We start from the raw sequence: 11,420 nt of genomic DNA, 5'->3' as shown, positions 1-11,420 counted from the left end.
ATTATCCGACGGTTCGTACCGACCGGAATGAAAGGACTACTTTTAAACGAAGTCCAAAATTTCCGAAGCGATTTTCGGAAAAAAAATTACTCTTTCATTTGCTTGCCACCGAAATTTCGGAGAGCCGCTCGGTTCAATGGTTAACACCCACCATTTCCTGATCATTAAAGTCAAACTAACACGAATGCCAAAAAAAATGTCAAAAAAATAAAACACTTTTCTGTCATACAGGAGCCATAGAAGCATAAACAAAGTAAAGAAAAGTGCAAAAGCAGAACGGAGTCAGATTGCTTGAATATTCATAATTATAGGCGTAAAAGAGAATTTAAAACATGGATTCTTGCAAAAAATCGCTTTAATGTGCTAAACATTCAAGAATTACCAGATTTGTTAATTTTTTTTATTAATGCTCTTCTCATTAAGACAGGATAAAAGACAAGAATAAACGCGTAATAAACGAATATTTTACAATTTGTGTTAACTTCCGAAAAGGAAGTTTTCGATCGAGCTTATTGCTCACCCATTATGGTTGATAAGGTCATCATCATCATCATCTGGTGATGACCTTAGAGTCTTTTAAGCCTTTTAAGCCTTTTCTTTGCATTATGTCTTTCTTTTTTTTTAAAAAAAAAACATTTCTAGAAGATCAGTTTTATTTCCTTGTCCATGTAGTTTCCTTTTCATCAACACATTGGGGAACAAGTTGTTTTGCAAATTAGAGGTGTTTATAACGTAGTATTTTTTATATTTTTGTTCCTTTCCCTAATGAGACAATTTTTTTTAATCACACATCGCTGGAAGCAACGGAAACTCAAAGCACTAATAAGATTGACAGCAAAGCTTTGTTGGTGAGGTTGGGATTGTTTTTCCATTGTACGCACAGCGGAAAACAAAAAGGCAAAAGACTGTTTATGTTGCGAAGTCCTTGTTTTAAAGTTCCAGTTTACTTCTTGTTTTCATCGCTTTAACATGGACGGTAGCGGTCCCGATATTCGTGAATAACTGTTTGGCGTTGATTTCGTGTTTAAAAAATTCAATTGCTTCTCCAATCCGTCACGCCACTGAATTCTCTTATACAATATGTACGACTGAGTCTTACTCGGGTTTTTTTACGTTCGACAAGGAATCAACTCGAGTCACTTGCCAGCTGTAATAAGACTGCAGTATGTCTGAACCTGCTTCACAGGACACCAACTCTACGACGCGGAATGGCGGCAGCTTCGACTTCTATGGAATGACATCAGCAGAAGTGATAGCACTGACTGTAATCAGCAGCGGTATATCGGTGATTGGAACTCTCTCGAACATTCTTGTGATACTTGCTGTTCTTCTGACGAGACAGCTGCGAGAGATGTGTACCGCGGTTTTACTGATTAGCCTGTCATTGACTGACGTCATGATCTGCGCAGTGTACGAGCCAATGTACATCTACGACATCAACTGCGGTTCCAGTGCCGTCTCCGAGGCTGTGCGATTCAAATTAGGATTCGGCCTTTTCTTGGCGTCCTTGAACGGCCAATTCATCGTCACCTTGGACCGCTTTATCTACATCTGTTTCCCGTATCGCTACATCGACTGGACGAGCACGAATAATGTTACCATATCAGCGTTCTGTGCACAGTGGTTCATCGCAGTATTGCTGACCTTGCTGAGCCTCTTCACAAGTCAGCCGCTGTATGCCTTCTTCTACATTGCAGTTATCATCATCCTAATCGTGGCCCTCCACATCTCCATGTATTGCACTGCCAGACGAGAAGCCCGACAAATTTCCTGTCAGTACCCCACAGCGTCCCAGAACAACGACATCTGGAACAAGTCAACTGCAGTGGTCGCAATGACGGTGGCCGTCAGCTTGTTGTGTTGGGCACCCATTGTGTTCCTGCCAGCCGTGGTACCGCCCAGCTCGCCGTCTTTCAAGCGCTACATAAAAATCACCTTGACCTTTACATCGTTGAGCGCTGTCCTTGATCCTTTCATATTCTGCTGGAGGTTGAAGGACTTTCGTAAGGCTCTTGCTACCTGCCTGCGAAAACTACGCAATTATTCCTGTCACTGTAACTGACAGTTAGACATGTGACTCGCACGTAACTTGCGTCAAAGACGCTGCAAAACCTTAAAATGATCAGCGTTTAGTTTTTGTCATGGGCCTGTACTCGAAAGTTTTTTCACGTTTTTAAAAATGTTTTGTTCAACTAAGGCTTGTTTTTACCGAGCATAAGCACAAGCATTAGGTTATCTCGGTTATTTAACAGTTAAACTACTGCCAGTCCTAGCGGACCTTCCTGAAGCTAAGAATAAGAATGAGGCTGTGCCATAGCTACCTTGATTGACTGATGATGATTTTTTACGCAGTATTAGCATTTCTCCTGCACCCAACGGCATTTATTTCCGTTTCGAGCTCGAGAAGGTGTGATTAGAAAGTTTGATTTGATATATATATTCGTACTAACCGATCTATTCTTTAGAATTCTTGACGAATTTTGACTTATTTCACTTTTTCAATGTGTAAATAGTGTATAAATCTTTTCTCGTGTATCAGTTTGGATTTCTACTGAAAAGATGATTCTCTATGGCAAGCTTAATTTAAATTGCTTTTGGAGATAATCGTCGCAAACAAGTATTACCGGTATTAATATATATATTACTAAGAAAATAAATAGTAAGATAATATTATGTAAATAAGTTTGTAATCACACGAAACCTTTTCCAACAGATTACCAACAAAGCTCATGGAAGCTGTAATAAGATCCAGGAGTAGATAAAACTACGGCGACAAGAGCTGGAAAATGCTTGCTGAACAAGATTAAGATTGTGTACATACAAAAATTTTTTTCTCGATAACAGGAGTGGTACTAATGTTAGCCTTCTTTAAGGTAGTTACAGTGGCCATCGAATGTTGTATTCAGCTGCTTATTCGAAAGCAACTTTTTTCCTCGGTTAATGTCTACTGTTAAATACTTTTCTTACATCATGAACTCTTTAAGCGGTGTTTTGGTCAAGCTGCATCACGTGACACAAAACCAAGTTAACGATGCATTTATAGGATAAGGTAGAACATGAAAACATGTATGAATGCTTATCTTTTGTACCAAACCTGAATCCAAGAATTGTTTTAAAGAATTGTCGTAAAGTTTAATGTTTAAAAAATTGTTTCTTTATTGAAGTAACTGATCTTTAAAGGAAAGTACAACTCAATATAAAGTTTGTGTTTACGTAGAATAAAGTTTTACCAAAGCAATCGGGAAAGACTGAATTTTCAATGTGAAAATTGTTGCAAGTAGTCGATTAACAGGAGGTGAACAAACTTTAAAGAGCTGTGTGATGTGGGAAGCAGGGATGGCGCAGTGGTGAGAGCGCTCGCCTCCCACCAATGTGGCCCGGGTTCGATTACTGGACCCGGCGTCACATGTGGGTTGAGTTTGTCACGGTTGGTTCTCGTCCTTGCTCCAAGGGTTTTTCTCCGAGATCTCCGGTTTTCCTCCCTTCACAAAAACCAATACTTCTAAATTCCAATTCGATCGGGAATCCGAGGGCCACAGGTTTGTTAGTCGCAAGACTATTCATGATGTGCTACCCTCGTAAAATAGAGACGATTTATTTATTTAAAATGATTTGTTTAACGTTTCCATAAATTAACTACTGACGTGATCGAAAAATCCACAGGAGAAATTTAACGTGCAATACGTGCTTTAGAGCAGAAGGTGCAACAATAGATATACAGTCGAAGCTCTCTTAACGGACACTCTCGTAAGCGGACAGCTCTACTTACGGCCGCCTTGTTTGAAAGCCCGTTTTAACTCCCATACAAACCGTCTCTGTATTTTTACATTCTCGTAAGCGGACATTCCCGTAAGCGGCCGCGGACACTTTCAGAGATTATGACTTTGACTTTTTTTTTGTTTTTAAGCGCCCGTAAGCGGACACCCAAAGAAAATCCTATAAACAACCTCTGTATCTTGTTTTTCTTATTAACTTTACATCGCGTTCGTCACAATGATTTTAAGTGATACAGAACCATATTTCAGTGTTTGTTTTGTCGTCATCCACGTCCGGTTACATTTTAAACACCACTTGTTAGCTAGGCAAGCTCCCGTAAGCGGCCATCTATTCCCTTCACCTCTAGTGGCCGCTTACGAGAACCATTCTCGTAAGCGGCCAGCTCCAGTTACGGACACTTTTTTCGCGTCCCGAGGGTGTCCGCTTACGAGAGCTTCGACTGTACACTTTAACAAAACCTTACAATCAACAGTGTTAACTGCCATGAGTTCGGCAAAAAAATCGAGGAAGATAGCTGAAAATGGTTAGAAATAAAGAAAGTAGTCATTTCCTGGTAAATACGAATGAAAGGTCAAAAATTTACAAAGCATCAATGAATACAAAGCATTGTTATTTGGAGAAACCTAAATTACATTTTTTTTTTAAGTAAGATTGTCCAGTACCGTTTTCACCCGGGGTTTTCACACCGAATTCACGACAGGAAAAAAAGTATGGATTGGTCATAAGCCAAAATGACCATGTCAAAACTGTAAAAGAGTAGTAGATTCGTGTAGCTTACAGATTATAGATCTGGTCATCAAGAATTCTAATTAAGAAAGACTGATAAGCCTTCTCTGGCTAGCCAGACCAACAAATTGCTGGTCATCCGAAAAAAGAGCTTTGACTGGCAACTTCGTATTAAAATAAAATCTGGAACCATATTCGTTGGTTGATTTGTTGTTTGTTTCGATAGAAAGAATATAATAAGAAACACACAAGGAGTTTTATTTTCAGAAAAGAGCTAAAAAGCAGCTGAAATGCGTCGACGATCCCGCGCACGTACACGCGCGGCGCGGGAAAATTACCCATGATACTCTCGGAAGGTAGGTGATCTCATCCGGGAAACGCGAAAATGCAACAGAAGATGGCGGCGCCGAACAAAGTGACAGATACCAGAACAGAATTGGCCGAACTCATCAAGAAAAGGGCAGAAATCGCCGTAAGTTATCATCAAACTTTCATATTATTCGTAATGATAATCTTAAGTTGATCACTTATTGGGTTTTTGCTCGTTTCCACTCTAATTTTTAAGAAAAAAGGCCGATATAGAGCGATCGATGTATCCATTGCATGACGTCAGAGCGATTGGGCGCCAAAATACACACGTTTATTTGAGTTTGTAAACATATCTTCTACAGTACAGCGATAAACACTTTGATATATTATAGCGATTATTCTTTGAACGAGATTTATCTCTTAACATTTTCTTCAATCCCAGTAGGACTATGTATACGATTTAAGACACTGCGAAAAATAACGGACCGTTGAAGAGAATTTTAACTTTGATCAATGATCAATCTAAGGGGTTTCCCCTTGTACGGTTACATTTTTGATCGCGCTGAGTCACTGAAAAAAATCTAAGCTCCATCTTTTTTATGACTATGATTATTAGAGTTTTAAGCTGTCCATATTTTTCAACTGATTGCTCTGTCTTTTTTGTCTTGTGAATTTTTCCAAGTTATGTCAGGAGAGGGGTGAAAAGGGGGTACGAAAACTGCAAAACCGCACAGAAAAACTTACAAAAACTGCAATAAAGCACTGAATTTAACCACAATAAACATAGTCTAGAAAACTGTAATTAAACCGCAGGTTAAAATAAACAATTCTGCAAAACCCCACCAAAAATAATGCAAAACCGCAATTTAATATACCGCAATACCCCCTAGCTCCATCTTGATGTACTAGGTGCATTTCATGTGCGAGAAGATCTATTCGCTATTTTTAGTACTTTTTACCGAAAAACATTAAAATCCTTGTGACAGTGTGCCTTTAACTGAGCTTGCTCATAGCATGACTTTCTCTTCATTTATATCACGAAACCTCACAACTCTGTGTCATGCAAACGTTATGCTGTCTTGCCTTATTTCTGTTCAGTTGCTATTGCTTCAGACTAAGAGATGTCTGTGTCTATGTTTCTATTGTTGATAAACAGGAAAGTCTGGCCAATCTGGAGCGTCAGATATATGCTTTTGAAGGAAGTTATTTAGAGGACACGCAGCTGTATGGGAATATAATCAGAGGATGGGACAGACTACTTACAAATAAGTAAGCTAAACTCAGTATTGTACACTCCTGCAGTTAGCATCATTTATTAGTTTTAAATTTTGTTACAGAAGTAAAACAAATAAAAAATTATCTGTATTCATTAAACAACGTTTATTTTGAAGTCCAATCTTAACATAATGATATCATTCTTCTCACATTTGAAATTTCACATGCTATAACGTTGAAATCATGATCTCTCAAACCTTCAAAGAAAACAAAAAATGGTTTGATTGCCCCTGCAGATTTTGCTGCATGTGCATTTTTTCTTTTGTTGAAATGTAATTGTGACAGGGTTTGGCATCCTACACTTTCGCAGTGTATGGTTATGAATAACATGTAGTACTACAGAGGGTTTCACATAACTTTTGACGAACGGGTTCCGAAGTTTGTTCGGAATTTCCGAATTGGCGACGAACTTGACAATTCGATTACGTAGTTGCAAATCGTTCACTTCGCGCGAATTCGAAATTCACGCGAACTTCGCAATGTAGTTCGGAAACTTAAGTTTGCTGAGCGGAGGTATAATTTCTTTTCACCCGCAAGGTAACTGGTTACAAGGTAAAGGGCCAACAGAATCGGAAAGGTGAATGACAAAAATTTGTAGTATTGTGAGCCTGTGTTGACAACTTCGTTCGCAAAGATGTCGGCCGAGAAAGGCAGGAAACAAATGCGCTCCGCTCTAACTGATGATGTTAACTACTACGTAAAGTACTGCAAGCAAATACAATATTTGGCACGAATCATAGGAAATTGGTGGAAAATAACTCTTACCGCAATGTTCCTACTCAGCAATTAGTGACACGTGAAACTTGTACATGTCAAATTACTCTGCGTGTTTCTGTGCCGAAATTCCTTCCTTTCTCTTCTTCGTTCTCTCGTACGGCTCCCAAATAAATCAATTATTGAGAGAGCTTTGCACCGGCGCGAGATCTTTCGAAATGTAGTGTTTGATGCAGCAAATTAGTTGAAGCCTTGAGGTAAAATGGTTGGCTTCTATAGTTTGAAAAATGAATCGTAGGTTTTGTGGTGTAGTTTGTCTCTAAACAGGAATCAATTTAACTTTGATTCGTGGCAAGTTCGTGTAGTTCCAACTTCATGGCGAGTTCGTAACAGATTGGTAACTACGTGATAATGCTTCCCAACTTCGGAGTTCCGAAAAACACCCGTCCGTCAAATTTTTGAAAACCCTCTGTAACAGTAGCTTGTAGGGTTTGTTCATGACTTTAAAACTGTTTGAAATTTTTCTAGAACCACAAACACAAAAGTTGAAAGAAGAAACAGAAAATTTAAAGATGCTGAGCGGCTGTTCTCAAAGTCATCCATAACGTCACATGCAGTAAGTGCAGTTCTTGTGCAGTATTCTGAATTAAGTGTACCGGTAATTACTTTTGTTTTAAATAAGGAGGATTTTCTGTTCTTGCAGAGAGAAATGAACCCTTAATTACATTCATCACATTATCTATACCCTAAATTGTTTTTCTTGCCTCTGTACTTTTGCTCATTTTTTATATTTCACTGTCATGAGACAAGCCCAGGCATACAGGACATGGAAGCATGCTGCAACACTCTTTAGTTATGATGCTATCACTAAATCTTCATTGACATAAATTTATTGGACTCCAGTCATGCAAGGTTAAACAGACATGTCCAGGACTGTGCTTGCATATATTGTATTCTGCTTGCTAATACCTTTGGTTTGAGTTACATTTTTCTGTTGTTTGTCTTGTTAGGCTATAGCAGCTGGAGGGGGACTTACTGAACCTCTACCTGAAAAGAGTAAGTAAAATGAAGCTACAACTGTACCACGCTCTTATTGGTTGTTGACTTTCCTGTTACCATGGTTGATAATTTGCTTAGCCCATCCATAAGTCCTAATACAAGACCAACGGGCTCATGTCATACTGAATAAACAATGATACCGGCAGGGCTCTAGGCTTCACCCCAGGGAACATAATGTTTAAAACATTTAACTTTTGCTCCCCAAAATAATAGAGAGTATTGTTGTTGCTGACCCCTGAAAGAGCTGAAAGCTTTTATTTTGTTGTCAGATGTAGTTGTTTTGTATGTTACTGCATTGAGCAGGTACATGTATCCTGTCGCTCAAACTGAAATGACACAGATGTTTATTTGTTGTCATATTATAAAAGTATGAATATATAAATGATTGAAATGCATGTAAGATTGTCTGAGCTATAAATATTAAATAGTCTATTCTCAAATTTAATTGTCATTTTTATAGAGGAACCATCACACTCAGACCAAATCCATCATCAACATGGCCACATTGGACGTGTTCACAAAGGTAAGAAGGTTCTTGTGCCAGCTCCTATCAAAACAAAAGAACCTTTGAAAGTAAACACATCCCAGTCCTAATTTACCATCGTCAAAGCATCATCTTTGCTTAACATAAATCAAGCTTTATTAAGATCTGTTTGACCATTAATTTTGATTAGACAATATCTTTAGTTTCTCTTAATTGAATTTTGTTTCCATTGAGTAAAACAAAAAGAAGCCACACATGCCTGTAGTTTTCCAAGTTTTGTTAGTTCTTGCACTTTATAGTTATGTTTCAATACAATTTAATTTTAATTCATATTGTACATTTGAATTTCTTTTTAGGTTCTCACAAGAAGAGAAAACATAAAAGACACAGGTAGTTGAATTTGTTGATTGTCATTCTGGGCCAAGTTGTTCTAATAAAATAAACTCATTTTTTCAACTATTTTGCTTGTTACTGGTATTGTGACTCTTCAGTGGGATTTCTATAGATAGGTTTTGTCCTTCAGTTTTCACTTTGACTTATCTTAAATTCCACAGAACATAAGCTTTGCAATACCGTCAACACAAGTGAAATCAAAACTTGATACACTAGTGACGTTCTCTCAAACATTGGGATCTTCTATGGTTTGTTGCTGTTCATCAATTTATCTTTGGTTGGGGAATTTGGTGCTTTGTGAAACCCTAACCCTAACCTTGAAAGGGGGGGGGGGGGGACGGTCAGTGGACACTCCTGGAATTGATAGATACATTTGCAGCCTGAAAAGGAGAAAACTAGTTGAGGGGAAATCCAAGAATTATATGTACGCCAGAACAGCATAATGCATGTACACTGCTTTTGGAGTGGGTTATCTAATGCATGCAAACAGCAGGCAGCTTGAAACAGCTTATTTGTTTTTTACATTCTTTCTCAACACCTTATGGTATATTTTGTCTCTCATTTCTAGGATTGAATTGAGAGTGAAAAAAGCTGGTGGTCATAGATCTAGAGAGCCGAGCTTTGGAGAGGTGAGTTTTCAGTTACAGCAAAAAAATCTAAGATCTCTTGTTGTAAACTTAAAAAAGATGGTTTTGTTAGCAAGACTTTTGTAACATACAACGCTACAATACAACTCTTTTGTACATACAACTCTAGATGACCTTGGTATCCATTTGTTTTCAGGATGAACATGAAGATTAAGGAAGTTCTCCAAGAGGTGTTTGGCAAAATTTTCCAGCAAGAAATTTAGTATTATTTACCAGAAATGATTGGGGGAGGGGATGGGGGGGATGGGGTGGGAAGTTGGATGAACATTTATGAATGTAAGAAAACTAAAAACATATTCAACATAGAGCTATCAAAATTTTCATTTTTTTACTTTTACTTTCATTTTCTTTTCTTTCATTTCTTTGTGAAACAAAAAAACTTTTGTTTTTGTTCTGTGAAGTATTTCAACAAATGCAGAATCAGATTGTTGTGAATGTGTATTTTTCCTTCCTTCACATTGCATATACGGTAGATTGTTTTTTTTTTTTGCATGCTAAATAAGAAGCAGCCTAAAGTCAACTCCCACCATAACAGACACCTTTGGGACCACAATTTGGTGTCCGTAATAGCAGGAGTTATATTTGGTAATTCTTATCGCCAGGGCCCAGTTGTTTAAAAGCTGTTAGGGTGTACAGTGCTTTTCACCGGATAAATCACTATCAGGTGGATAGCGTAGTTGGGTAAATGTTAGCACTTATTCACTGGATAGCGGTTTATCTGGTGGATAGCGTCATCCATCCTGTGAATAATTGGACCTAAGACTAGGTATCTGCAATAATGAGGTGTCCACAAGGCAGGGGTGACTGTAGTTGAAAAGAAAACTAACAATCTTTATGACAATTTTATCTGTAGTTTGTGCATTATTGCAAAGTTTGCATTATCGGTTTGTTGAATTCCTTTCATGGTCCATTATTTTAAAGATTTTGACATTTTTATTTGTGTTGATCAATTCAATACAAAAAATAACGCAAAGTGGTTGGCCATATACTTCAGTGTTGCATATTTGTAATATAATTTGATTATCTGATATTGTTTATTTATCGATTGTTTTTCTTAGCTTTCATAAATATGAATCAATGCAGTTGGGTATTTTTCTTGTCAATTGCTTGTATATAGTATTTTAAAGGCTAGTTTACATTAGCAATCTTTATGTGACAATTTTTACTTGCTCCTGTAGACTAGGAAAATTGGCGAATTTTTATGTCACGAATGTATTTGCTGAGAAGCTGGTGTGTTTGCTTTATGTTACAAATAAAAGTTGTTACATACGAAAAGAAAAAATTGCTTGTGTAGAGGACTCATCACCTAAAATGTGCCAAATATTGCGACAGCGTATGTGGTCCCCAATCTTCCAAATTCCCACTGGGCACTACGTGCGCATATCTCCGTACGTATCTCTGCTGTCCAAGGTCATTGCTGGTGCACTAAACTTATAACTGCTGGCAAATAATCGTTGTGTCTTATACACAATCAAATATATTTGTCACAAAAAAATTGCCTGTGTAAACCCAGCTTAAATTTGAGTATTGTGGTCCATATAATATGGGCCAATATATTATGAATAGATTTGGCTTGATTTAATGTAAAAACTTTAACATCAGTAGAGCTCGAAAAACGGCCTGTGTGGTCGTTTGAGACAAGTAGATTCTCTTGTGTGGATTTTCCTGCTTTTCATACTCTTTTGTCCAATGGGCAAGGGCCTGTTGTTTTTAGCTGATAAGAATCATGGTAATAATTTATGACTACACGTCATCAGTGTAAATTGCTGTAAGCTTTGTGTTTATTATTTGCTCCAGTTTCAGTAAAAAATTGTAGATAAACGTCTTAGTTTTATGTTCATAAAATAACTGCTGTGCTTGCACAATGAATATATCTAAAATAAAAGTCAAAAACACTGAAGTTCAAGTCTGCATTGATGCAACAGTCAATCCTTCCATAAGAGGGCACCCCTGGGAATAAATGAAATGTCCGTTTTCAGTGGTTAAGCCTAATGTGTTTGTGTGGCTGGGAGTGGCCACTGAGAGAGTTAAGATAA

At 37.7% G+C, this 11,420-nt stretch overlaps 2 protein-coding genes across 2 annotated transcripts; both read left to right on the top strand.

The window, feature by feature from the left end:
• Window positions 1–1,165: 1,165 nt before the first annotated feature.
• LOC144656530 (adenosine receptor A2a-like) lies at window positions 1,166–2,062 on the top strand. Its single transcript, XM_078516753.1, has one exon. It carries the CDS (start codon window positions 1,166–1,168, stop codon window positions 2,060–2,062), a length of 897 nt encoding a protein of 298 aa, XP_078372879.1.
• A 2,793-nt stretch (window positions 2,063–4,855) lies between these two features.
• Window positions 4,856–11,284, top strand: LOC144656195 (chromatin modification-related protein MEAF6-like). The gene is made up of 8 exons (XM_078516438.1): window positions 4,856–4,975; window positions 5,969–6,081; window positions 7,330–7,417; window positions 7,812–7,857; window positions 8,321–8,383; window positions 8,701–8,734; window positions 9,306–9,366; window positions 9,521–11,284. The coding sequence occupies exons 1-8, from the start codon at window positions 4,889–4,891 to the stop codon at window positions 9,536–9,538; spliced, it is 510 nt and encodes a 169-aa protein (XP_078372564.1). The 5' UTR covers window positions 4,856–4,888; the 3' UTR covers window positions 9,539–11,284.
• The last annotated feature ends 136 nt before the right edge of the window (window positions 11,285–11,420 follow it).

Source organism: Oculina patagonica, chromosome 6, assembly GCF_052425735.1.
Source record: "Oculina patagonica isolate OP01 chromosome 6, crgOcupat, whole genome shotgun sequence".
Lineage (NCBI taxonomy): Eukaryota > Metazoa > Cnidaria > Anthozoa > Scleractinia > Oculinidae > Oculina > Oculina patagonica.
This window is presented reverse-complemented; position numbering and strand designations above follow the sequence as displayed.

Excerpts from the sequence above, each read along its gene's own strand:
- LOC144656530 (XM_078516753.1), top strand. The coding sequence starts at position 1,166 with ATGTCTGAACCTGCTTCACAGGACACCAACTCTACGACGCGGAATGGC.
- LOC144656195 (XM_078516438.1), top strand. The coding sequence starts at position 4,889 with ATGCAACAGAAGATGGCGGCGCCGAACAAAGTGACAGATACCAGAACA. Across the intron at positions 6,082-7,329 it reads GACAGACTACTTACAAATAA|AACCACAAACACAAAAGTTG; the intron begins GTAAGCTAAACT and ends AAATTTTTCTAG. Across the intron at positions 7,858-8,320 it reads TGAACCTCTACCTGAAAAGA|AGGAACCATCACACTCAGAC; the intron begins GTAAGTAAAATG and ends TCATTTTTATAG.